This window comes from Odontesthes bonariensis, chromosome 21 (genome assembly GCF_027942865.1).
Source record: "Odontesthes bonariensis isolate fOdoBon6 chromosome 21, fOdoBon6.hap1, whole genome shotgun sequence".
NCBI classification, from domain to species: Eukaryota; Metazoa; Chordata; class Actinopteri; order Atheriniformes; family Atherinopsidae; genus Odontesthes; species Odontesthes bonariensis.
In genome coordinates this window covers 25,357,651-25,385,595 of record NC_134526.1, presented here as the reverse complement: position 1 = coordinate 25,385,595, position 27,945 = coordinate 25,357,651, and the positions used below count along the sequence as shown (strand labels likewise).

At 45.3% G+C, this 27,945-nt stretch overlaps 1 protein-coding gene across 1 annotated transcript; it reads right to left on the bottom strand.

The window, feature by feature from the left end:
• On the bottom strand, positions 1 to 27,780 carry wizb (WIZ zinc finger b). Its single transcript, XM_075454948.1, has 17 exons — positions 27,545 to 27,780; positions 26,836 to 27,013; positions 26,536 to 26,737; positions 26,189 to 26,264; positions 24,641 to 24,786; positions 22,922 to 24,544; positions 17,999 to 18,445; positions 15,947 to 16,348; positions 13,840 to 13,962; positions 12,878 to 13,438; positions 12,330 to 12,788; positions 11,676 to 12,182; positions 10,929 to 11,504; positions 10,602 to 10,813; positions 4,780 to 5,026; positions 3,859 to 4,024; positions 1 to 2,918 (listed from the first exon to the last, which is right to left on the bottom strand). Exons 2-17 carry the CDS (start codon positions 26,941 to 26,943, stop codon positions 2,561 to 2,563), a joined length of 6,213 nt encoding a protein of 2,070 aa, XP_075311063.1. The 5' UTR covers positions 26,944 to 27,013; positions 27,545 to 27,780; the 3' UTR covers positions 1 to 2,560.
• Between the last annotated feature and the right edge of the window lie 165 nt (positions 27,781 to 27,945).

The following is a 27,945-nucleotide window of genomic DNA, read 5'->3' as shown; positions in this document are numbered from 1 at the left end:
ATCACATTTATTGTTTGTTCTGGAGTTGATTCACTTAAAACTTAACCCTTTGTTTACAGTACAGTTCGATCCTAAACTGCATCCTTTTCCTCTTGATGTCGTTATTGTCATCTGTCAACTGTACTTTTATACACTCATACATACACACACACACTCACACACACACACACACACACGCTCACATAATAGATCAGCCAGTTGCACCAGCTGAGGCTGAGGCTGAGGCTTAGTCAGGGACAGCCTACAGTTCACATCTCATGTCGATGCCGTCTCCAGTGCTATGTGAATGCAGAGAGGGAGGATCTTAGCTCACCTTCCAAAGTGGTCCCCCTAGGAGGGCTGCTTATTTCAGTCTTTTGTTTCAGAATGTGGCCGTCGCATTACAATATTTTCCTCTTGTTCAGTCGCACGCCAGAGCCACACCTGCAACACTCTCACCAGCACCAAAGTTTCAGCTCGGAAAAAAGTAACAGATCAAATAAAAAAAATATGAAAAAAAAAAAATACTAGATTCACCTTGCAGGACTGCAAATACAGAAATGCACAGAGCAATAAAAATACATAGCATCAAATGCCGAAAGCAAATCACAATAAAGTAATTAAGATCACTTATTTTTTTTATTTTTATTTTTTAAACTACCTCGCTAACAGAACTGCTGGAGCTCTATCAGCACCAGCAGTGTAATTATATGTAGTTATATAGTATGTATCTATACTCCATAAAAGGGTCGGGGTATTGTTTGCATTGAACAGTCATGTTTCAAGCATGGGCTTTTAAAAAGGTTGCCTACGTGGACCCTTTATTTTTAGTGCTTCACTTCTAGGTGGATATGAACACACTGACGGAACGAAAACAGAAAAAAGGGGCACAGACTTCATCCTCGGGAGCCCGAGGTCAGATGTGGGGGCTGACAGTTCTCAAGAGCCCTGCTTGAACTGAAGTTTGGTTTGTGTGTAATTGGAATAATCTAACCGTACAATAACAACGTCAGTCCCAAGAGGTCGCTCCAAGAGTCCAAGTCTTTGAAGTTGAGGGAACTCCATAATGGATTCATATCACCGCTGGGTTCACTTCATTGTTCCGCGGTAGCCTCACGGAGTCCCCGTCCCCCCCCACACCCCCAACATCAGGTCCAGTGTAAACAGCTTTTTACAGAGGCAAGACATGGGAGTAAACAGACTCTTTGGCACAACCAAACATGATGACGGATGCATTTGAGTCCTGATTGGACCCACAACAGACAGGCTTACACATGAGTTCATTTTGACCTGAAGAGGCGTCTCTTTATCAAGCAGGTTTAACTCAGACTTTCTCTTAAAAAGAGACAAAAAAAAATGGGAACAAATGCACATTCGCTATGTATGTAGAAAAACATACAAACTGACACACACACACACTCACACCTCTGACCTATTTTCGAACATTCCTAAGTTATACTTCTAAATGACCTAAATTGTCACATTCAGATGCAAAATAATAAATTATTTGGATTACATTGAGAAAAAAAAAAAAAAGGCAGGAAGAAAATGGCAATGCCACGAGTAGAAAAACCTAAATGTGTAACCATGAGCCCCATTTCTCCAATCTCAAAGCTTAAAAAGCAAATGTGCCTTTAACGCAACAAGCAGCTCCAACTGCTGAAACAGCAAAGCGACGTCATGAAATGTAAAACCATCAATGGCATCGTAGTACAGGACATACGTTTTGATTGTGTTGAAATGTGTGCATATAAGGAATGAGTAGGTGCTTCAAGCTACATTCAAGCTAAATGTATATTCCGGGGGACAGTATTACATTATAAACTTAACTCGGGTGACTTTTCCTTCTTGGGTGTGCTTCCACGTCTCGCTCCAATCGGAATTAGTCTGGGTTAATCCATATTAACCCTTTCAAATGGGCTTTTTTCTTCTTCTTCTTTTTTTTTTTTTAAGTGCTGAGTGACAACTTTAAAAGTGCCTTTTTTTTCTTTTAACACTAAGTGTTACTACACATTTTAAGTCTCAACAACAAGACTGGCGTGATTAGAAATGTCATTTTAATCTCAGTCGAGACCTTTTTAATTGAGAGGCTGCAGCCGACGCTACCAGCATGTTGGTAGAAATGGTCAAAGTCTCGCAGTTCTTAGTAATACGCTGTTCATAAGGGAAGAGGTGGGCGAGAGCTGTAGTAGACGGGGGGGGGGGGTTGTTAAGGTTTGATAAAGGGCCGCAATAACCCCCAAATCTCCCAGTGAACGGGAGAGGTACAGTAACGCCTGTACATTCAATATAAACAAGGCAAACACAAAACATTAGTTCATCTCTCCTCATAACCTTGGACAGTTCTCATATTCACCCATCTCCGATCCTAAGATGAGCTGGGAGAGCTTTGTTCCCATGGCAACAGGACTTAGTAACAGTCTAGAGCTGCTTTAAAGGTGCTTGGGGCTCAGAGGGCTCTTTAGAGGGAACGAGCTCCTCCTAAACAACGCTTTGTGAAGGCCAAAAGAAAAAAAACTGGAGGACGAATAGTAACTGCGGGGGAAGGTGGTGTTAGGAGAGTGGATAAGGAAAGTCAAACTTATACCGTCTGGGTGGGGAGAGGAATAGGAGTGGGAATAAGGGCGGGCTGCTCCTCTGAGACCTGTACTATCTCTGTGGCAGTTACGGCAGGAGCACACTCGGTGAGAGGCGTGGGGGAGCGGCTGTTGGGGGCCGTGGAGTGGGTCGGGGTCGAAGTGGTTCTGGAGGTAGAGGTGGAGGCTGGGGCAGAGACCTGGACCAGGGCCGGCTCGTCAGCCGGGGCGCGGGGGTCGGTGGTGGTGGCTGCTTTCGGAGCGGCGGGCTTGTTGTAGTTCATCTTGAGGATGTGCTGTTGGAGGTGTCGGATCCAGTCCTCCTGCACGGACAGCGGGCCGTGGAACTCCACCTCACAGAACCTGAAGAAAACACGAACGGATGCATTTCAGCTCAAAATAGTCCCCGGGAACAGTACTGCCGGCAGATAGCGTAATAACCTGGCAAAGTGTCACACAAAGACAAAAACATTCTGATGCTGTTGAGTCAGCGTCTCCCCCAGGAGAAGTTGAATCCATCAAACATTTGTACAGCAGTGACATCAGAACTTAAGCACTCCTTCGTATCACCGAAAAAACCCCCAAATGGTACAGTTGTCTCAATACAATGCATTAGCGAGTAAAAGTAGAGAATGGCCTCGCAGGCAGTGGAGGACGGGTTTTTATTTAGTTTTTTTATTATTCATTTGATTAGGACAATGCACATTAATCAACATATCAGCAAAGCAACAATGTAAATATGCCAGAGTTAGCACAGTTGCCAAATTTCATCCATTGGCCTAAGGCAGGTATCATAAAAAAAAAAACATACAGACAATACACCATGACAAATGGATATAACATGTAGAAATCTTACATAAAAAAATAAAAAAATCCTAATTCACATCAAAGTTAAGAGTCCATACACAAAATGGAAAAGACGGAGGGGTTACCCATGAGAGCAGGTTAGGGTTGTTTTTCAACCACTGTTTAAGGGTCTTTTTAAAGGTGGTGTAATTGTCACAGTTTCTAACATGAGTTGGCAGTGTGTTCCAAGACTGTGTTCCTCTGATGGACACTACCATTTGGACAAATTTAGTCCAGCGCCACTGTACATCACAGTCTCCTCTAGTCTGTGCTCTGGTGTTTACTCAAGAGGATTTTGTCTTTATGAAATCCTGGTTGTTTATAGAGGATCAGGAGACTATTTAAAACGTAGCCTGACTGTCCTATGATACAGTCTAGAAATTTCAAATGGAAAGAGCCTGGAAAATGGGCCCAAAGGAAAACCCCCGTCCCGCCCCGCCTCGCCCCGGTAACTTACCGGCACTTCAGGGTGTAGAACTTGCCCACCAGTTTGACTAGTGGGTAGGAGGGTGGTTTGGGCACCAGGGCAGGGACGGTGCCTGTGCGTGGGGGCTTTGGAGTGCCACTGTCCCTCTCTGTTCCCTCTGGGAAGGACGGGTGCTTCAAGGGCCGGCGTTCAAAACCTTAGAAGGCATAAAAAAAAAAAAAAAAAAAAAAAGGGCAACAACAGGTGTTGGTCCAAAGTAAAACTACAAAATACTTCTTTATGCTACAAGATCAGTCTGGAGTTGCCGAGTCCATTCAGTCAAATAAAAACTGCCACAGAAAGAGCTGCTAGCATGACACCGTGGCTCTCCTTCTAACATTTTGTTTATTTCCCCTGATAAAAAAAAAAACAAAACACTTCACTCTCAGCATTTCTGTGTCTTTTTTTTTTTTTTTTTTTAACACCACGGTCTCTTATTTGTCGTAAATCTAATGAATCCCGCTGTCGTGCTGCTGCAGTGCGTCACTGACTCGCTGCACCTCAAAAACCACTGAAGCCATTTTCTCATACATGCACTGCATCCCAGAAACACATCCTCGGGAGACTTCCGTTTTATTCCCCAGGTTAAGACATTCAATCGATAATTAAGTGAATTCAATATAAAAAGGGGGCATTACTTTACTGACAAGTTAAACACTTGCTACAAATCTGACAACATACATTTTAGAAGCAACCGACACCAACTTTGTACTTGTTTACATGTTTGCTGTCTTCATTTTGCTTGTTGGCATACACAAAATTGAACTGAGATTAATGGGAAAGCCATTTACCAGTTAAAAAAAAACAACAACAACTAAACAACCTTACCTAAACGAGAACAGAAATACTGAATTCGTATAAACACAGGTACTAATCGGGTCCATATACAGCATATGATGCATCCTGACGTACCTCTGGGCAGGCGGACATTCAGCTCGCTGCGAGCCACCTGTGCTTGAAGTGGGAGGCCGCCGCCAAGCCTCGAGAGGCTGGGGCTCCTTCGACCGGGCCTGATGGGAGCTGCCTGTAAGCTGGTACCAGCTTCATCCTCTGCAGTCTTGGAAGAGCTCTGGCTGACCTCGTGGCTCAGCGGTCGCACTAGGCTCACGGCCAAAGAAGACGACCATTGAGAGGAGGAGGAAGCTGAAGAGTGGGCCTTCTGCAATGAAATTGGAAGGATATGATCCACTGATTCAGAGAGAGAGAGAGAGAGAGAGAGAAAGAGAGAGAGGGACGCTCCTCTTCCAAAAGATGGACAGTGTGTGATCCTATCAGCAGCTTTTTAGACAAAGACTTAACATGTCCAGGTGTAAACACGCTGCCTGAGATTATGCTGCCAACACCAAACGGATTAAATCAAAATGTTGCGCTTTATTTACCCATGCAAAAAAATAAAAAATTAACAGGAAAAATTGTAATCATAATATTTATTGCTGTAGGGGGGGATTATATGTGTTAAACCATAACTGGAACAGGCTACTTGTTCGACTTGCTAATCCGCAGTTAGCCAGACAGCAGCTAGCGTTTTATTCCCACTGGCAGCAAAATGACTATTAAAAAAGGAAAAAATATCGGGGATATTGAAGGTAAATAGAGTGCAAAAGTCAACAGCTTGTTTAAAGTAGCAAGTGAACAGTTTAAACCATATCAATGCTGACCTTCCAAGCACACCTGTAAATTACCAAGTACTAATTAGAAGTCCTATTAAATATTGAGCTCTTAGCGACTAAAAAGACACTGATGTGCCACCTTGTATATTAATGAGCCAACAAAACTAACAGATAGGGCATAAGGGGCTCTTTATACCTTACTTTGGAGCTTTCCACTGCATTGCATGGTCATCATTAGACATTAGGTGGAACATTTATTTGCTAATCATGACCATGACAACTGAAGGCATCACAAAAGGTAAGTGAGTTCAGAAGACATTGAATTCAGAGAGAGATGGCAGGAAAAGCTAGCAGTTTGCCTGGATTTATGTCTCACTCGCCAAATCACATATTTTGAAATATTTTAAGCCAAAGTACAGACACCAGCTGTGAGCCGCTTCGAAACAGCTGCTTTGTGCTTATTGTGTGTTGGAAGTGTGTATTTGTGTTGCTCCTGCTGGCCAAAAAATACTCCCCATAATTGCAGCAAAGCTAAGCTAACTTACTGTTGGCTAAAGCCTTGTTGCAAGTATGTCTGGGCATCACTTTGATTGATTTTTTTTTCTTTTTGTATTAATAAATACAAAACTCACGTCGGTCTAACATAAAAAAATTTTTTTTCAAAAAACACCTCTTCAAATGTTAATTAACTTTTTCAGCTTGAAGCTAAATTATTGTTGTAGTTGGGAGTGCTTATGGGAAAACTGTTTTGGTCAAAAAAAAAAAAAAAAAAAAAAAAAGAAGAGGCCTGGCACACCCAAGCTACATAAAACTGAATGTCTGCTGGGCAAAAAGGCAAAGCAAACACTGCATACTACACTAAATAGCTGTAGATCTCAAGACAGGCACTTAAACACAGACGTTGGAAAGTGACTGGCTTCCACCACAGGATCTTGAGCCTTTGCAGACCTCAAAATCCACCATGATTTAGAAACACAATCTGAAGCTTTTATAGAGGCCTTCACAATCCTCTGGCCCAAATATCGCAGGAAAACCCAAGAATGTCTTAGAATGAAACGATGTGCAAGGAAGAGAAATCATTCAAAGACGGACTGACACTTTACTGGCTAGGAAAATACCATTTAAGTACTCACTTGGCATTGTGCGAAAACTCTTTCATAAACAGCACACATTGTTAAATTGTCTTCTAGTTTTTAAGTTAATGACATTAAAATCAACAATGCGAAAAATATGTTGGAAGGCATATTGGCAAATTTCTGTTTTCTCTAGGGTTTGCATTTACTTCATTTCACCACAGTAATCAAAACACAGGTTAAAGTAACTGCCAACCTTCAGCGTTTCAGCAACAAGTGTGTGTAATACCGGACCAGTTCCAATAATCGCAGTTTTAAGAGCTGCCACACAGCTACGAGATAATATTAAAGGCATGGTTGGTAATCCTGTTCAGAAACACATTTAGTAATACTGGGTGAAATGGTCCGTCTGTCCTGAGAGAAATCTATACAAGATGTATTTAGAAAAAGGGACGAAAATAATCAGACCTCTGTGGCAGCTGCAGGACTGAGAAAAAGCTGACCAATCCGAGATCAGCGTCCCGCTGATCTCGGATTGGAGCGCCTACAAAAACCAATCAGATGCCTCTGCTTTCTGCCTACGCCCCCCTCTGCCGGCTCCCTGCTCCGTGTGCGCATGCGGTTCTACCGGCTTTGGATGAAGCACTGACGGAATGGGGAGGGGGGGGTGGAGCTTAGAGGAGGGGACACTTTCGAATCTTGCTAGCTCTCTTGCTAGCTCTCTAGGATTACCTACCATAGCTTTAATGGTGACAGACTGGAATGTGTTGGTGTTTGTGTTTTACAGTTGTTGTCGTGTGGATGCTAATACTGTTTTTTTCCAAAATACATTATTAAGACTTGGTGGCACTATTACACTACACAATTCCTATTACATGGACATATTATTGTGTGAAAGAATAGTTTATCAGTGAAACATACATAGGTTGGGTTGAGTACTACTCAATAAAAATGAGTGCCTGGAACACACAATCAGCTAGTTGTAAGCTAGCTAACATAGCTAAACTAACGTTTAATTTTACATCAGTGGTCGCCACTCCTTATGAGTGACAAATCTACCCTCAAGAAGACGAGATCAGTCAAGGCAACAACATTCTACACATATTTACAAAAGTAACCAGGAGCTAAGAGGCAAAACTGAAAATGAAGAAAGAAAAGTCAATTTGAGGTTTTCGAATTTACTCCACATAGGAAGCTGAGGATCACTGGCTCTCCTGCTTACATGTGAATTTTATCATTCCTATTAATAGAGAGGCGACATCATACGCTTCCCGGCATAGTTCCAACCAACTTCACCCCGAGCAGATGTCTAATCCGGCTAGAACACAACCACTTGTGAGGCTGCACGGGCCTTTGAGGAATGTGGTTACGGTCAAAGAGCATCTACATGACCTGAAATGATCTTTCAAAATGCATCCCTGTTCCCTTATTTCTTATTTTGTGGCTTTTTTTTTCTGATATACATGCATGCCCACCTTAAACCTAAATATACTACACCTGACCGTAAACTTCTGATTGGGTTTGTCAATTAAATAAATGGTCTATTAAGGACAATCCAAAGGTCTAATAAGCATTTCAGTAATTGCTTAATCTGTCACATAATGTAGCCAGTAATAAATAACGACAGTCATTTTTTTGCTTCTGTCCATGTAGACTAATTGGGGTTCACAGCAAACAAGGATAATGAAGATAAACTCTTTTTGTTTTTACCTCAGTTTTTAAATCCCAAATGATTAAATTGAATTATTGTAAGTTAATTAGCTTCAGCCTTTCAGGACACTGGCTCCAGAGTTTTCCTGACCTAAGCGCAGGTATCCACAAAATGCTTTTTTCTGAGTAAGCTGCTAGTAGTGCACAGAGGCTCTCTGGGCTTAATCGTCTCTTTGATTGTTGAACCAAAGGAGTCCCACTTAATATTTTTCCCTCTTTTTCTCTTTCAGCTGCCGCCTGTAGGACTCGCCACGACTTGAAATGTTTCCTTAACAAACCGAAACTTAAAATAGGGCCCAAATCAGGCGATTTCTAAAAGTGGTTCCTACAAGCCAATGGCAATCACAATGATTTTCACTGGACTGATTTCTCTGACAGATTGCATCACATACTGACCTCTACCTTCAGCACAGCTGTCAGACTGAGTTGAGACAAGCGCATTCGGTTGTCTGTATGGGGGCAAGTGTCCTCCATTTGCCACTCATGATGAAATAATCAATGTTGAACAAAACGAATTTGGGCAAATACTTTCCTAATAGATATTAAAAATTTAAAAAATTGTTTTTTAAATGTTGCTACGTCAGACCGCTTTCTTGTTTGAAATGCCAGCAGCAAGCCCTTCCAAGTGCCCTGCCAGTGATTTTCTACCAGAGACGAGCGCTATGTATGCTATTCCTTTAGCACGGCTAGCCCTGAAGGAGCTAACTGTGCTATGGGAGCTAGCTTCCCTGCCTGGGTACATTTTGTGCAGGTGAAGAGATGGGCCTTTACTGTTGGGGGTGGGGGAGACTAGGCACTGGACATCTTATCATTTTTTTAATCAAGTAGTTAGTCTTTCATTTCTATATTGATTTATCCTCCAGCTCCAGCTATGACATTTTTGCATCAAACACAGCTTGTGTTGTTTTACAGTGTACAGTATAATAATACCCTTCCAACTAATCCTTTGGTATTAGTTTTTTTTTTTCCGTGTCCTGTTTATTATTTCAGGAATAAAACAGAGTTTTTGTTACACTCCATATATCTGATGGCAAGCTTTACCGTGCAGCTAAAGTATACATTTAGCAGCCGTTAGCTTAAATTGGCAACAGCAGCTCAGTTAGCTGGTTGTCATCACAGCACAAATTACTGTCTGTCTCGTGGCTGTAATTATTTCGGCTCTTTTTGCTTTCTTGGTCTAATTGATGCCTGTCAAGCTCGTAATTCCGTGGCTGTGGTCTGCCATCTCTCCAGCGTCAAAAGTCCTGTGTGAATCCAGATTTCTTATAATTAATCTCGACCTTGCTTCAGTGCTCTGCCTCACGCTACATCACTGCAGAGCAGTTTCTTTTAAGGTAGAGCAAACACCGATACCGAAACTGCCCTAAATTTCATTATAGTGCATATTGACAATTTTTTTCATTAATCTAGAATTTAGGGGTTATAAACCTGACAGTCGCACTTTAATGCAGAACAAACTGAGCTTACTGTCCCACAAGACAGGTACTTTCCACTGAGAAAATGGAACAAAGAGATGTTGAAAAATCTTGATTAATAATTCATCATAATAGTTAATTATCTAATGTAAGCCATTATCCACAGCTTAGGTGGGTTTACTTCCCCAGGATGAAGGAATCTTTGTAATACAAGGACGTTTAAAAGGTAATCTCCTCTGTATGTGTGTCACACCACAGCTCGGGGAAAAGGTGTGACAGTGACGCAAATGCGCCAGAAACTAATTCAGGAGGAGAAAAAAAAAGAAGGAAAAAAGAAAAAGGGGGGAAAAAAACAACATACATTTTCTGCCATCAACAGCTTGTCATAATTTATCTCGAGATGAAACAAAAGCTGCCAGGCACCCTGGTTACTATGGCAACTATCAAGTCAATAGCTTAGTTGCTCTGGCATCTGTCTTCACAGTGATTTTTTACTGAGTGCAAAGACACAGGAATATACAGTAAGGCACGAAGCTGCTAGACAACACGTCTGAAGCTTTCCAAGACACAAAATGTCTGTCATGCCACCAGCTGAGGCCTGTTAGATCTCAAAGCATGACGCCTATTCAAAGACATTGTGAAGAGAGCGAGTGTGTCAAACAGGTAGCACAGTGGGCTGTGATGGTTTTTCTGTTAAGTTGTTTAGCCTGTACTGGAGGCATAGGTTCTGTCGCTGATAGTTCCAATTTGTTTCTGTTTTGGGGAGGAAAAACAAACATTCACAGTTGTAAAAGAATTGTTAAAGAGTCAGTGACCGAAAAGCTTCACAAAGCTCCATAAGTTCATAAAAAAAAAAAAACACTCTCACTGACTTGAGTTATTACTGTGTAAGTGCATTTTTCCAGCTATTGACAGACTCTCCTCACCTTCTTGAAGGCGGAGCGGTTACCCTGCATGTAGCTACGGTGCATCTCCAGCACTTTCTGTGGCCTGCTGCGCATCCAAGCGCTAAGCGTCTCGATAGGCGATCCATTTACACACCACTCAGTCACACCAAACTGCCTCAGGTGGGCTCGCGCGTGGCTAGCTAAAGCCTTTCGATTCTCAAAGTAGAAGCCGCACAGCTCACAACTGGGGTCTGAAAAATACAGGGTAGAAGTAAAGGGAGGATCTTTTTTTTTTTTTTTAAAGATTAAAGATTAAGATGAGAGGGGATTCAGCAGGAAAAAAATAAATAAATCACTGCAACTCACCCTGGTGTCCGTGCTTGTCTGGGGAGGGTTTCCTTTTGAAGGAGAAGTCCTGCGGAAGGGGTGAGAAAGTCTTAAGCTGATGTGGTGATGAGTGGGCGGTCTCCACAGATGGGGCCTCCTCTGATAAAGGTCTTTTCCCCAACGGGGACATCCTGAAAAACCTCCCGGCGGGTGTGCTACCAGAGGAGCCCACAGATCCCAGGCCCTGTTTATGGTACCTCGATCCCGACTGCAGCAAACTAAGAGGAGATTTACGGAATTTGGAGGACTGGTAGCCCGAAACACCCAAACTCTCTGAACTGCTGGCACAGCTGGCACTTTCCCACGAGGGACTGTTGGCTCCTTGGCTGGCCTCCTTCTTCACTCCCGGGTCTGAGTGAGAGGAGCCACCTGTCCCTCTCTTGTGCATGACTTCCCTCAGGGTGTCAATGGGCGAGCCATTGACAGACCACTCCGTGATGCCCATTTGCCGCAGGTGGGAGCGAGCGTGGCTTGAAAGACCTTTACGATTCTCAAAATATTCCCCGCAGAACTCGCATCGAATATCCCTCGTGGGCTCCACCTCATGGGCCATGGCTAAGGAGAGACCAGGATATACAGACACTGCATTATGGCACACATTGGACAATTACTCAGATAATCAACTTTCCATGTTTTTTTGTTTTGTTTAATTTCACAGACATAATCTAACTTTAAATAAGAGTATTTGTTCGCCAATAACTGAAAGCAAAAGAATATTTCAGTTACCCAAGTTGAGGGGGAACACATTGTCAGAGCTGCTCCAGCCAGAATTAAGAGACTCCGCTGAAAAACCTCCAGATCGCCCCACGGCTGCAGGTGCGGTGACCTCCAGCTGAACCGGCTCGGGCTTCGGCTTGAGAGCCAAGCCGCTCGAAGACGTCTGAGGAGCCGCGCCGGACTTGGATGCCGCCGACTGAGGAGGACTGGAGGGGCGGGTGAAGGCGAAGGGTAGACGGCCGAGGAGCGTCGCCGAGGGAGACGAGGACGCCGACAGAGGCGAACGAGGGGGTCCTGGAGAGGATGGCGGTGGGGTTTTGAGAGGTTTTAGAGGAAGGGCGCAAGGCAGGCCCCGCCTCGTGATGATCTCCCGCAGCGTGTCGATGGGGGAACCGTTGACGGACCACTCGGTAATGCCCATTTGGCGCAGGTGAGAGCGGGCGTGGCTGGAGAGCCCCTTACGGTTTTCAAAGTACTCCCCGCAGTATTCACAGCCTATTTCTTTTAGAGGTTCACCTAAGGGAATCAAAGGATTGTGACTTTTCTTTTTTTTTTTTTTTTTTAGAAATTGCGCTCAACACAACATAAATACACTTAAATTATCCAATTCTCAGGAAATCTCACATCTAGTTTTATGCAAAGCATTCATCGTGCGTCACTCACTGTGCGGAAGGGCCATAAGCTCGCCACTACTGAGACGGAAGACCTGCATGGAAGAGGCCTTGAGACGTTTGGCAGGTGGGCCGGGTAAAGACGAGGCAGAGGAAGAGGTAGCTTTGGATGCCGAGCCCCCCCCAGCCGTGGTCACCTTGTACATGAGAGACGAGGAGGAAGAGGAAGAGGAGGAGAGCGTCAGCAGCGACTGCTTTGGGGAGGAGAGCGTGGCGGCGAGGCCCCGGGGTTCAGGGTGGCTGTCGAGCTGCAGCGTACTGGCTTTGTGCTTGAAGTCGTCAGTGTCGATGAGCTGGTTCAGGAGGTCGATGGGGGAGCCCTTGGACTCGGAGTACTCCACGCCAAAGTGCCGCAGGTGGGCCCGCGCATGGCTGGATAAGCCTTTGCGGGTCTCGAACCAGGCGCCACAAAGCTGGCAAACAATGTCCTTGTTGGGGTCCACCTCCAGTGCTGCAAATGGAGAGAGAGAAGACAGAAAAAAAGAGTTTCACTGACACTCAGTTAGCAGATATGACTCAACTCAGAGCTGCGACACTTACTGAGGTTGAGGGGAGCGTCGTTCTCCTGAGGTGCCCAGAGGGGTTTGGCTGCTGAGATGGTGGATGTGGCTGAAAGGCTGGAAGTCAAGCTTTTCATTCCCCCAGCCTTGTGCTCCGGGGAGCGCAAGGGGGAAGACACGGGCAGTAGAGAGGAAATGGGGGCTTTCTTCACTACTGAGGAAGGGGAGCCAGAGAGAGCTGGAGTGGGAGAGGCACCAGGAGAAGGTGTGGGCGTGGGTGAGGGGGAGGGCAGCGGCGGCCCTGCTTTGGCCAGGATGGAGAGAGGGATGGGCTTCTCGTCCACGTCCATGTCCTCTAACTCTTCATCTTTCAGGGGGGCAGACGGGGAGCGGCTCCTGGCCGCGAGGGGCTCCAGAAGAGACGGGCTTACTTTGCTGTCTGTGCTGCGCTCCTTGGCAATTTGGTAGAGGAGGTCGATGGGCGCCCCGCTGCTCTCGGAGACGGTGATGCCCAGCTGGCGCAGGTGAGAGCGGGCGTGGCTGGAGAGTCCACGCCTGCTCTCAAACTGGGAGTCGCACACCTCGCACTTCAAGTTGTGGACTGCAAAACAGGAAGAAAAAAAATAAATAAAAAATACTCTCAGAAAACTTGATAACAAGTCTCACCTTTCAAACGCCACGGACACATCTAACGGTTAAAGACACTCTTAAAGCATCCATCTGTCCCTGTGGAAGCAACAGCAGGTGGTGCAGGTTCTTTCCGAGGCCACAGATATCCCAGAAGTCCCCTAACTTCACCCTGTGGACCACATCCTCGCCAAGTCTGCAGTAACACTGACACAGTGCTGGAGGTGCTCTCATTAAACTCTGAACAAATTTGTCTACCTCTTTGGATTTCCCTCCGCACACTTTGGTGTAGCTGCACCACCTCTCTGCACTGACCCGAGGTCAGTTTCCCACTTTTCCCTCCGGGGTGTCAGCATTCCCATATTTCTCCCTCACCTTTGGTGTCTGCATCCTCCTCGGGAGACAGGCTGTCGGTGTTCCCGCTCGAGTTCAGAGCATCCGGGGCAGAGAGCTGCAGGTCGTCCTCATCCTCTTCCTCGGCTGCTTCCCTGTCATCACCTTAAATAGCAGGTTAAACACATAAATGCAGGAAACTCCGTGTTAGTTACAGATTAGCAATCAATCAACCCTAAAAAAAAGAAAGAAAGAAAGAAAGAAAAGAAGGATGCCCAATGAATGAGTTTAAAAGTCAGCCGTCTGAAGCATTCTTTCTCTCGAACAATAAACAAAGATGAAGGCGATGGGATGGAAAATCAACTCAGTCCCGTGAGCTCATTGCCTGTGTTTCCTCAGTGCTCGCAGCAGCCGTGCATAGGAACGTCTTCAGTTAGAAAAGCACACAAATAAATAAAAAAAGCCAAATCACGAAACGAACCCCTGCTCAAAAAGGAAAAGAAAAGAAAAGTCACGAGTGTGAAAACAGCGTGAAAGGAACACGGCAGTGTTGGCTCCCTGCGGTCGGGCATTCCCGGGACAAAAGTGCCATTTTCTGCGACAAATCGCTAAATCAAAAGAGAGTCGGAGACAGACAATGCTTTTTGTCTGGTGGGCGGCTCTGCGCTTGTCAGTTCATCTCCTGACTGTAAAAGAGCGGCGATGTGACACCTCGGAGCGCAGCGTTATAACACCGTTTATTATAAGCAAGACAATGCCAACTAATGAGCAGAGTCTGATCTGACAACAACAACAAGAAAAAGCTGAATAATATTTTTTTTTTAATAAAAAAAGGCAGAGTGCTTAAGTATCACCGCTAACTTGACTTTGTGTCCATTCAAGCGGAGAAGCAGCGAGCAAAAGTGATAGCCTACTTCGTTCACACTTCTCCGTTCATCCAGATTAGTTGGGAGCAGATTTCCCGACGGCTACCACTTTCTGTCCCCAAAGTTCCCGGTGCCTCCCGGGCGCCGTGTCGGTGGCTTTATTTTCAAACGCGAGTACATGCTTCTTCCACTTCAGAGCACAGCGTGTCCTCTATCAAAAATCAAAGCAAAGGAAAATGGCGAGGATTGGGCAACTGTAGGTGATTCCACAGCTCCTGCAGCGGTGGGAGCGCTGGACGCCACCAAAAGCTCACGCGCTGTAACAACTGTTTCACAACTGCAAAAATCACAACACTTTATCTCCCAGAAAGCCCCCCCGGCTCCCTCCCTCCCTCCCTCCCTCCCTCCTCTACTCTCCTCTCTCCCTCCCCACCCCCAAACAGTAACAATGACCCTCTATGAGCTCTTGACATGCATGTCATGGTGCTACCTGCACGCTCTCTGCGCCACATTCATTTTCCTTTACATGCCCCCGCGCGATAAAGACTTTTTTTCCCTCTCTCTCTTTCCTTCTTTCTTTTCCTTTTTTTTCCCTCTTTTCCTTTAATGGCAGTGGTCTGGCTCCAATGTGACAGAAGATGCGGCGCGAGGCGTGCAGTGCGACGCCGCCGCGCGACCCGATGGCACGCGGTGCACGGGAATCACGGCGCGCGGTACTCACCGGTCCGCAGTGCATCGGACTCCCGGCAGCTGAAGCCAGACAGTTTTTCCGCTATTGTTTGGGTCTGCGGGGAGGTGGAAGCAGCCATTTTGCCCCCATATGCGCCGCGAAGCTAAGGCGTGACCAATCGAGTGGCGGAGGCGGAGGTGGGGATAAATGCACCGAGTGCCACATCAACCGTGGGCATCAGGGACACTCTCCCCGACACACGCGCGCACGCAACCGTACACGCACACACACACACACACACACAAAAACCCGCTTTCACTTTTGCTCAGGCTCATTTTCTCAGCTGCCACCATCCTGATTCCAACACTTCACACACTGCACAACTGCCACTGAGGCCAGGCAACCCCTTTCTTGTTTTATGGGCACATAAAGCAAACCTTTTCTTTATGGTCTCCTGTACTTTTTTGGCATAATTACGCCAAAAAGTACAGGACCATAAAGAAATGCTGAAAAGAGTTCAAACTCCAAATACTGACAGGGTCACTGATTTCCTCTGAAATCCATCACCCAGCAAAACAGCCGATAAGAATGGAGCAATGCTCATCAAACTTACCCTCACAGTCTTCCACCCCTTCCTTCTTCTTCTTCTTCTTCCAGCGTTGACGGGACCCTGAAGCTGGTTCATCCGAAGCACAAGGATTCTCCTCACTCGTCTCCTCCTCAAGTTTTACCTCCAGAATCCCCTCCTCCGACGAGTCTCTCTCCTCGTCGTCCTCGTCCTCCTCTGGAGAGCTGCTGGAACTCCGAGGTGGAGCCGTGGGGATCACCAGGTCGGGCCTGCTGGAGAACAGCTCCCTCAGGATGTGAATCGGCGAGATGGTGACGTCCCAGTTCGTTATGCCGAAATCTCGGAGGTGGGCCCGGGCGTGGCTGGAGAGGCCGGCCCGGGTGTCGAAGCCGGCGCTGCAGAACTCACAGTGCATCACGCTGAATGTGTCCGGATCAAAGTTGGCAACTAAAGGGAGGAGAGGTAATACAAGTGGAAGTTAAGACGGGCGACTCGATGACGCTTTGTGTCAGTTTTGAAACCTTTTTTCTGAACTGCTGAAATTACAGCAGCAGAAAGTTGTGGGCTGTATTAACGCCACAGCTTGCGAACAGATCCTGAGTGTCTGTCCTGAGTGTCGGATTGATTGCCATAAAACATAAAGAGGATGACTCTATTGACCAGAGTAATCTCCTGAACTCCAAGAGGATTCTGACCAAAAAACAAAAGCCCTCATTAAAAACACTATCGGGAGCTGGTAAGAGAATGAAAATACAATTCAGGAGGTTTATCTGACACCCAAACGCTACACGCCCAACAGTAACTCTCATTGGCCCCATTCTCGTCTCATATTCAGTGCTCTAAACATGTTTACACCATTTCTGTCCATTTTCTTTTTTTTTTGTATCCGTTTGCAAAGACTTGCATTTGGCAGAAGAAAATAACAAGGCATCTGTAATTATCTCCAAGTCAAAGTCGGATTCATCTCCATCCTGTTGATAAGCCTCCTTCAGCCCAGCATGTAACCAAACACCGACTACACGCACGCTCACTTTAAAATGTTTATTTCTTATCACCGATTTTGCCCACAGCCTTGGACAACATGAAGAGTTTATCAGGAATACAAGGACTAAACCTGGAGCAAAACCAACAGGCAATCTGTAACCGTAGCCCAGGACACATCTGCTCAAAGAATGTGGACATATGCAGCCCCACATTACCTCCAAATGAGGTCCAAGTGATTGGAACTCCATGCATCCCGGGCCCTTTCACACCTTTACTTAGAGCCGTACATTTGCGAACCCAAGACACGTTTAATGACGGGATTTTTCAAGTCTGGAGTCATCACACTGTGCAACATCACGATCCGGGAAAAGTTGAAAAAGCCTGATTCAACTTCTTCACCCAATGACCTCACTGTTTCTGCTGGAACCCCCCCCGCACAACCTGAGCCGGACTTTTTTTTCCATGTGATATGAATGATTTACACAGCCCTAAAGATTCCCGACTCCCGGGTTGGCAACAGCTGCTTTTATTCAAAGAAACCACTTCGAAATACATGTCACCCTTTGCTTACAAGCAAATGATGCAAAAGATTGAAAAGAATCAGAATTAATTTATTTTATTCTATTTATTTAAGCTCCCCGTTGAGCTGCGTCTTATTTCTGACCTGGGCCTCTTCAAATCTAGGCTAAAAATCTACTTATTTAGGATTGCTTTTAATACCCAGTATTATATATCAAAAATGACACTTTTATCTTATTTTATATTATTCGAGTTTGTTGTATTTTATTGCTTTCACTGTTCTTTTATTGTTTTTACTTATTCTTCTCTTTATTTATTACCTGCTGTAAAGCACTTTGGTACACCGTAAGGATTGTCTGTAAAGGGCTGTATAAATAAAGTACTTTTTTTTTAATTTGCCATATAATGTCAGGTTTTTAAGAGAATTTTGATATAACTAATATAGGTCACAGTGTGACAGCTGTTCTTTTGATCAGAGCCTGATGTTACATGGCCTGCTGCACACCTGAATGGTTATTCGAGGCATGTTTTAACCCAAACACGATAAAAAGACATCAACACAGCCAAAAGACACACATGCAACAATCCGCTGACCTTTTTTTTTCTTCTTCTGATAGGAGAACTTCTTCTCAATGGCATTGACTTCCTCTGGGGATATGAAGTGACGCACATTATAGCTGACGCCCACTCGGTTCAGGTGGCCTCTCACGTGATTGGCAAGCCCGATTCCATTATGAAATCGATCGGGGCAGTAGGGGCATTTCCTCTCCACGCTCTTCAGCGCCTCGGCGTCCTCATCAATCTCGTCTCTGTCTTCATCTAAGATGCCCTCTGACAAGAAACATCGCACGCGTTCCTCATCAATGTCGTCGTCGTCGTCGTCATCGTCGCTGTCAGTTTGTGCAGGAGCAGCACTAACCCTGCTGCTCCTCCGCAAGAAGAAAACCTTTCTTTCTTCCCGTTCTTCCTGCTCGTCTTTGTCCTTTACACCCTTCTTAGCAGGTGGTGATAATGTAGCATTCTGCCGTCTAGAAGGCTCGTCTATCAGAAAAAGAGGAAGGCAAAAAAAAAAAAAAAAAACACTCCTGAAAGAGACGAATAACCATAAAGTCCAACTGTCTAAAACGGTCAGCATACCTCAGATTTCCACTTTCAGCGTTGATTCAACCCATAAAAACTAGTCTCTGTTCTTCAAAATGACACATTCATGCATCTTCTCATTAAACAATCTCTTTGTGCATTATAATTGTTTCCAAAGTGACTCAAAATGTTTACCTCAATTAGTATGTTTGGTGCATTCCTGCAAACACTGTGAAACTACCAGATGGGCAGGTTCGATACGGGGAATAAACGTGTTCCAAACAGAAAACCTTTTCTGGGACTTTTTTTTTGAGGAATACTAGCAACATCTCCCATCCTGTAAGTTAGCTGGATTGGTTCCTCAGGTTTGTAAATGTGGAAACTTCGATTGTTCACGTCTATATTTTTGAGAATGTTAGTGGTACGCAGCGGTTCTATGGAAGAAATGTTAAGTCGTATAATTGACTGCTTACTTGGCTCGTGATTTGCCTTTAACATTTAGAAAACGCCAAATGAGCATTAAAGGGATAGTTCGCCTCTTTTGACATGAAGCTGTATGACATCCCATACTAGCAATATCGTGCATGAACATTTTCTTACCCCCAACTGCGTCCTGTGAGCCGAGTTCCAGCCTTGTTTTGGTGTTGACGAAGGTAGTCCGGCTAGTTAGCTGGGGTTTAAAAAAATAAGTGCGTTTTGCTTCTCAAAACAATATGCGTTCAAAAGAGTAATACATTTACTAGACAAAATCGTTGTCCAGGAAAAAGTCAGACCTCACAATCGCTTGGCGCTATTTTCTCTCCCTTCGTATCACCACGTGCTGCCGCCTGCCAACAGCCGCGTCTGTTTCAAGGTGTAGACCGTGCAGACCGAAGTGCAGACCGAGCAGTCCCCTGCTTCCAAGCAGTAAACACAGTGAAACAGGCGCGGCTGTCGGCAGCACGCAGTGATACGAAAGGAGAGAAAATAGCGCCAAGCGATTGTGAGGTCTGACTTTTTCCTGGACAACGATTTTGTCTAGCAAATGTATTACTCTTTTGAACGTATATTGTTTTGAGAAGCAAAATGCTTTATTTTTTAAACCCCAGCCAACTAGCTGGAAGTTGACACCAAAACACCAAAACGAGGCTGGAACTCAGCTCACAGGACACATTAGGGGGTAAGTCAATGTTCATGCACGATATTGCTAGTATGGGATGTCATGCAGCTTCATGTCAAAAGAGGCGAACTATCCCTTTAAAACATTAAAAGCTTAATTTTGAACATGGGCGGTCTTTAAAGCTAGTGCGAAGCAAATCAAGACATTTGCATGGAAACGTGTCACATGTGCTAGTTGACAGTAGCTTAAAACATGCTAAAAGGTGGAGTACTGCGTTTGGCTGAATTGTGAAGTAACGCTGTGAAACTGTGATTTTCTGTTCTGGAATTTTAGGTCTCGTCTATAAAATCATGTTTCCATAACGCAAGCTGGAGTCAGTGCTCAAGACAAGCAAAAGTGACCTTCCCTCCAACAAAGCAATGTTAAAAATAGACCTATTACAATGCAATAGCCTTGGACTACCTGCCAGCTAGCTAACTGTTCTGCTTTCACCACAGAATTGGGTCGGTCTCCCTAAACTGCAGATTAACAATGAGAACATTTTGTGAGTTAAGCTGACATGCGGCACTACAGCAGACTTAGCAACACACAAGCTCAGCGAAGCAGAGTTGAACTGAAGGGGCCAAGTTGCCAATCTTGCTCAGCAGTTGCTAACGGAGTGTTTGTGCACAGGACTGTACTGGGGTTGCTACACACCACACTGTCGTTTCATTTTGTAAAAACTGGGCAGTGAAGCGCAGATGTCCGAGAGCTGCAAACAGCGAGTTAACCCCTCGGGGAATTGATTTTGTGGAGAGCCGCGGTGAGAATCCTCGTCAAACTCCACCACCGTGCACCACCTTTGCTGCAGCCAGACTGAGTGTCTCTCCTGCTGGCATGCTCATGCTGCAACAATGTATCTCTGATGAGTCCCTGGCAGGACATTTCCTCCATCAGAATGAGCGTTGCACAATTCGACAATGTTGCTAACTTTGTCCAAAGCTGGAAGGTGACCAAAGTATTTCACGTCGGACGTGTGCGTTTGTGATTTCACAACTAAGCTATTTTCTTTGGTTAAAACAAGCTCTGTTTGATCCATTAGTGTGGTTCATTTGGGCTGATCTGAAACCCGTCTATCATATCATACGTGTCGTGCAGACACGCCCCCACCGTCTCAGGGCAAAAACACTGCTTATCTTTATGATTTTAACACCTCATTTTATTGACCGTTTTAATCATTTATGTTTGACGTAGTGGTTGATAACACATTTGTCTGTGATGTGAAAAAATGTATCTCTGCTTTACTCCGTCTTTAAATACTTTACATTAAGCTAACATCAATGAAGAGAGAGTTTAAATACACAGACTAAAGTGTTTCATTTCAAAGCCTTCAAAGCTATAATGTCACCAGTTTGGTTTATAAACACCGTTGTAAACAGCAGACAGGTGTTTGTGGATGTTTTTTGTAACACCATTTGGGCGTTTTCAAGTCTTATAAACGCCAGCTGTTGATACTAAAACATCTGACAATGTTTCTAAGTAAAGTTTCAAATTCTGCTGAGAAATGCTGTTGAAAATGGTGATTGTGAATGCTGCTCGACGCAGCACATCGGGCAGCTTTTACAGAGTCTGACTGCTATATATATTATATATATTGTAACATTAAACCTGAGGAAAAATGAGAGGAACAATGAGCTTGTGTTCCTCCACTGCTGCTTCGCCTTTTTTTTTTGTTATAAATTGTTCTTTCTTGACTAGAAGCAGACTAGTTGATTCACTGGCCCTTGATTTTTTTTTTTTTACTTTTTAAACACAGTGGTCCCAGAGTTTTAGTTGGTCTGGTTGGTCTCCATAATCCATCTCTGACATGGTGGTTCTTTGCTCTGGACCAGTAAAAAAAATTAAAAAATTAAAAATAAAAAATTTGTGCTACTGTAGCACCGGTATTCTCGTCTGAAGTCTGAGCTTCTGTGATTGAAACAGAAATAAGCGAATCTAAGCTAGGCTCCGAACCACCACTGGAACCACTTTGGAGAAGAAAAAAAAAAAAGAAATTATTTGAGAAAATAATTCATAGTTTTACCTTAACCAAATCCCAGCACATGATAGAACACACTGTTCAGTTACGTTGAAGACTGTGTTGGTAGTGCATCATCTCCTTAAAGCTGCAGTCTGCAAGTTTTGTTGTTGTCATACGTAAAGTCCTACTTTTTGGCATTTTAAGAGTTTACATGATCTATCAGAACGCTTGAAGTTGAAAACGGTGACCTCCGTAGTCGCAAAATGCAAGAAATACTTATTTTTTAACCGAAAAATAAAAAGTTATTCAACTTCCTGTCCCGCCCCTTCAAAACACGAGAACTCGTGCACGTCTATGTGCACGCCAGATGCGCCTACACGACTCCTCATTCATCAACTCACCTGTCATTTGCGATCATGGAAGACACAGTAAGTAGACAAGCCGTGATGAAGTTCAATAGTCTAGATAAATAAGCGTGGGGACGAGCCTACCTTGTATCGCGCGTGCACAATCGGTGATTGACAGGCAGCAGAGCCCAGCTCGTAAACCTGATTGGTTACCTTTAACCGGTCCAGTCTGCAATTTTGTAAACAAACCTGCTGGCTTTGGAGGGACCTAGCGGGACATATAGGGGACCTAGAGAACTCATTTTTTTTTGTATTGGGGTATTTAATGTACTACTTTCAGAATCCCCGGACAGTTCCAGCCATTATGCTTGAAAAAGAGTTGCAGACTGCAGCTTTAAAATATTTTCAGTGCATAACACATCAACACCTAGTTACCCTTCCTACATCTAGTTTACACACCCACCAGACAAAAGACATTATAAACAGTCCTTTGGAGTGAAAATTTAGCCCACTGAACATCTGGAGGTGAAACTATTTTTGCTCGGTTTTCAGTCTGCACTACCTTCCAAAGAACATATCCGACTGTTTAGAGGCTCCACGCTTAATTGTGTTAACCAGCTGATAACTAACTAGTGTGACGTTTGGTGCTGGGCAGGCAGTTTACAGTGGGGTTGTAAGCTTTTTACAAATCCCCGTGCTGGGGCTTAAAGATTCTAAAACATTCTGTAAAACTGGAGCAACAGCATTGGCAACAACTTTTCCAACACTGTTTACATATAATGTAGTTTTCTGATCCAGTGTTTAACACTTTAGAATGTTTATATGCTTTTTTAACATTACATTCTAAAACAAAATGACTGTAAACTGTGGTGCTCACGATGACATTTTTTTTGGTGTGTGTGTTAATTTTTGTTATCATTTCTCTACCTGGACGCTAACAACTTCCATGTTAAACTAGCAAAAACTAGCTTTACAATGCCTTCTAGTCTCACCAGTGTTGGTTTGTGGCTTCCCTCTCACAGGTGAGTTTGCCTCTTGTGGGGACGGCTCAAAGTCGAGCTCCCTGCTCTGATCGTGGTCCTCCTCTTCCTCTCGACTTCCAGGCAGCCTGCAATCCTCCGCCCCCTCACTGAACTTGGTCAGATCAGTCCAAGTCTTCCCTCTTGTGTTGAATCTCTTGTTTCCTGCACATTTGATGACAACTTGGCTTGTGGGCTGAGGTGAAGCACTTCCTTGTGTTGTGCTGTCCTCAGAGGCAGTGGATCCTTGACGGGTTTTGCCCTGAGTTGCATCGGGCAGGGACTCAGAGAGGTGCTCTAAATATGGGGGGATCTTTGAAATTTGTGCATCCGCATTAGACTTTGAAGACTGGCTAGTCTCATCATCCTGCTCCTCATTGGTGGATACCTGTCCAGGGTGAACAAGGCTCTGGTGTTCCCTAAGGATGGTTTGACTTGAGGTCAAGAAGGCACAGTGACCACAGGCCAAGGAGGTTGATGCCAAGCTCGATGGTGAGCCAGGGGAGGGAGAGGCAGGTTGGAGAATGGGCTTTTTTCTGTTGTGGGTCTTGGAGTGATTAGCCAGTGCCTGCGATGTTCTTGTGCTAAAGTTGCACTTAGTGCAGACAAAGCGGCGTCGGTAGGCAGAGGCAGCTCGGGCCTGACAAGGGGTTCGAACTGGATTCGGAAGATTTGTGTCTGAACCGAGGACTGCCGAGTCCGTGTCTGGTGTTGAAACTGAAGAAGGGGACAGAGGAGGAGATTTGACTGTTTCTACGTCTGACATTTTGCCTGGATTCGAGACCGGGCCTGTATATTGTGTAACGTCTGGGTCAGCACGTGCATGCTTCACCGCTGTCCGACTCTCTTTTGCCTTTTCGTTTTCATTTAGTTTCTCAATCTCCTCCAGGATCTTCAGACGGGACTCTTGGTGCCTCCTGTGGTGGTCTGCCAGCGTGAGGCGGTTCGGCAGGTTCCATCCGCACTCAACGCACCGAAAGCGGCTGCCCTTGCCCGAACGCCTGCCCCCCCCCGCACCACCCTGACTGTGCTCGGTCATGTGCTCCTGCAGGTGGACTTGCTTTTTGAAGTAAATGCTACACTCCACACAAGTGAAAATTTCTTTGCCCGGCTCCATCTCACTTTCTTCTCCCTCTTGGTCTCTTTTCCCAGCTTTATCCCCGACCTTTATTGTCTCTACAGCTGCCTCTCCAGAGCCGACTTCCTCATAATCGTAAACCCCTGCCCCTCGATTCAGCTTTGCATCCTCAGCACTTTTAGACCTTTGAGGATTCGGGCTCGCCAACTTGCCGGTCTCGGGCAACGTGCGCCTCGAGGTGCCAAGTCCAGAGAAGGGCCTGAGCAGCACCCTCTTCTTCCTGCACCGCTGAATAAAAGTGCAGTGAGCCCAAGGAGCAGGAGGGGGACTCTCTGGGTCCGAGTCTCCAGGGAAGGTGTAAACATCTCTCTCAGGCTCCTTGGTCTCCTTTCCCTTGGGCCTTATTTCCCCTTCGCTGTTGGCCTCCTCCTCCTCCACTTGGCAACCTTCCTTTGGTTTTACTTTAGACAGAGATGGCTTGGCTCCCTCGGATGCATTCCAGACTTCGCCGTCCGCCACTGTGAAGAAAGCAGATGTATTCGGAATGAATGGAAAGATAAAAAGGACGACATGAAACGAGCAGGCAGATTTGGTTAGTTTCTTGCGGTATTTACATTCTGTTTGGCCGAGCTGAGATGGGTTTGGCTCCTCTGTCTTTGTGCTCTCGTTGTCGTCACCGTGCCCCTCCACAGGGGCAGATGTGTCAATCTCACTATGGAAGTTCAGTTTCTCAGGTTCTTGGTCATCTTCACTATCAAGCCTGTGGGAAGGGGAAAAAGTCGTGTGGCGACTGTAAAGATCGAAATGGCATCCTGGGAGTTTTGCCGTTTTTAAATTGAGAATAAAGTGGTTATAAATACACGCGTGGCGAGAATGTTTTGTGTCGATACACACATTTGTAGACATTTGTTCGGATTATCCACTCGTTCACCCACTACAGCCAGCTCCAGATTTTCAGACACTACTCGTGCTTGATAATCATAAGCCGAATATTCACAGTTGCTGGCAGCATACGTACATGCCATTTATAATACCGCATCCACCTACATAAGCACAGAAGGTGGGAGGAACATAATAATCTTCAAAACAATAATAAAGAATTTATAGAACTCGTGAAAAGCAATTCCGTATTTAAGAACAGAACAACAGTCGGTTCGAAAAAAAAGGGGAAGGTTTCTGAACCGAGGTGGCCCCACTGTTGTAGCTCACATGCAAATATTCAAACGTTAGCAGTAGCCGGCGCATGCTAGCTTTCCCACACTCCGGCGCAATGCATCACGGTCCGTGTTGAGCGACGTTTGGTACGCTGCTTTTGGCGTACCGTTTGACCAGTTTGTGGTGCATTGTACAGTAAATGAAGGTTGAAATTTCACAAACCGGCACAGAATGGCTAACGGTGAACGAGCGGACAATTCAAACACGGCCCTCATTTTTAAGTTTGACTACTATTAGGTCGATTATAGGTCAAAAGAATAAGCACAACAGTCTGTGTTTGCTTACTGTAATTTCACTCATAGCATCACAGAGGACTTTGGAACCACAGCTGTAATGCTACACACTTATTAAAGAGCACAAATCATGTACATCTATGGGCTCATCGCTTTAGTTTTTGCGGGTCACACTAGAATAGGTTTTCATGTGCTCATGTAAACCAAATAAAAACAAATATACATCATTTACATACATATTTTTTTTTCTCATAGAGCGCTTTGCTGCTGCACATCTTGTTCCTTCAGCCTGAAACGCTCCGTTTTAGCGCTTGTCTCTAAGACAGAGACAAAAAGGCCCGGTGAGATCCAAGATCCGTTAGCTGATGGTAAAAATGGCAGCTGCTTCTTTGTTTTGAGGCGAGGTAAACTAGCCAATTGACAGCTTTTATATATATATATATGTACACAGTATAGATTACTAACAAAAGAAAAGTCTGGACTACAAACGCAGCATTTCAGGCAGTTCGAGAGCAGAGTCGTCTGCAGGGGAGACAGTGTCTCTCTTCAACACCGCAGACCTTTTACGTGTACATTAACAAAACAAAACAAAAAAAACTATGCAACGCGCTGAGGGACAGGGAAATACGCCCAAGAAAAGTGTAATATTCCCTCTTTAAACTGACTTGGCGGTCAAACAACGACACCTTTCCTAATGCACCTTTTGCTCCTCACCTGAGTCCAGAAGAAGGAGTTCCTGGGCTGTGAGCAGCCAGGCCGTGAGGGTTAGAAAAGTTCAGTAGCTCCTCCTCTGACGCATCACAGCACACGAAACACACAACCACAGAAACATCACTTCCACAGTTAAAACAGTTATAACTGCTGTTCATACAGAAAGAGCGAGATGATAGACTTCTGACTAAAAGCAGACTGAGAAACATTTACATCAGCAAGGGGACAGCGATGCATACACCGATCCATTACCCGGCTTATCAGCGGAATAAAAGAATTACTTGAACTACTGAACTACTCCGGAGGCGTGTGCAACAGGTTTTTACAGTATACATTGATCCGTGCATTACCATCTAGTGTCTCTTTCTCAGAGTCTGAGTCCCAGCTTAGGGAGGAAGGAAACGCTGAGGACTTGAATCTCCTCTGTGCGCTCCTCCCGGGCTCTGCACTGTGCTGGGGGCCTTCACTCTGTTCGGAGCCCTCCTCTCCAGCTAGATCCCACGCACATTTTGCCGACATCAGACCGTCTCTCAGATTTGGAGAGCACGGGGACTGGTGGATATATAGTAAGGCACAAAAAAAAAAAGCAAACGGTTATGGATGGATGATGGAAAAGACAGCAGTCAACATGACAGTAAGGAATGTCCTACCTCTAAGGTGCGGTTGAGGAGGGTGGGACTGACAGGATTTTGTGCTGAGCTGAAGGGTGGGGGCCCATAGCTGGTCCCTGGGGTTAGGGGTTGCCCATCTGGCTCCATGATCCCCCAGAGAGCAGTATGGAGACCCGCAGAGGAGCAGCCTGCCTACATTGTGCAGCCTCCTCTTCCTCTGGAAACATTCACACATGCACAGACGTTGAAGTTTTTCACAGAGTAAAACTTTCACACTGCAACTTGCTGCAGTCATATGCATGCATCCCAAACAGCAGCCGGCTGGACGTAAGCATGCAAAACACCCCAGGTATTAATCTAATCTGCAGACTCTGTCAAGCTTTCGCTGTCGCTTTTAAAAAAATTTAAATTTTTATGCCACCTGCAGTTCTCGGACTGTCTGACCTATTTTCCCAACATGTCTGGTCTTTAAGAATGAAATGGGGCGCCCAGATGGTTACATAAAGAAGTGGCCTTTATATTCAGGCCCATGTCCTCTCCTGCTGCCCCTCTTAACAGCAGGAAAATGCCCGGGTGCACCAAGGTGTCCCACGGTTTGGCTTCCGTTGCCTCGGAGGACGTGGCCGACATCGAGCGGGTAGCTGTCAGGTGATTGGAACAGTATCGCATCCACGGACAGTGTCTCCAAAACCCCCTGAAACGCGTTCAAACTGCAGCTTTTTTTTTTCAAACAGAAACAATTACTCACTGAAATCGGCCTGGCTTGCGGATCGCAGTGGAAGGCAGGCTCGCTTAAGCACCGTCCGTCATAGTTTCAGGACGGACCTGAAGCCTCACGCCCCGCGTCGACGCTCGCGGGAGGCTCCGACTGCTGCCATGGAGAAACTCGCTCTTTCAGTCGCGGCTCGGGCTTTTTGCTGGGATCCCAGGGAGATGCCAGGCAGAGGACTCCATGTTATTTAGCTCGCAGGCACGCCACGGCGGCGTACGTAAAACGTCGACGGGGAGGGCGAAGGGAAGAGTTTCGAGTAACCCCACCAGGACGAGTTTAATAAGTTCAACTTTCTACGGCCGCTTTGTTTGTGTGATTTTGATTTGATTTCCCCCCCCCCTTTTAATGTGTGAATTCGTGTGAGAGACTTTTTTTTT

Excerpts from the sequence above, each read along its gene's own strand:
- wizb (XM_075454948.1), bottom strand. The coding sequence starts at position 26,943 with ATGGAGCCAGATGGGCAACCCCTAACCCCAGGGACCAGCTATGGGCCC. Across the intron at positions 13,963-15,946 it reads AGGGGTGGAAGACTGTGAGG|GTGATGACAGGGAAGCAGCC; the intron begins GTAAGTTTGATG and ends CTGCTATTTAAG. Across the intron at positions 2,919-3,858 it reads TTCTACACCCTGAAGTGCCG|GTTCTGTGAGGTGGAGTTCC; the intron begins GTAAGTTACCGG and ends TGTTTTCTTCAG.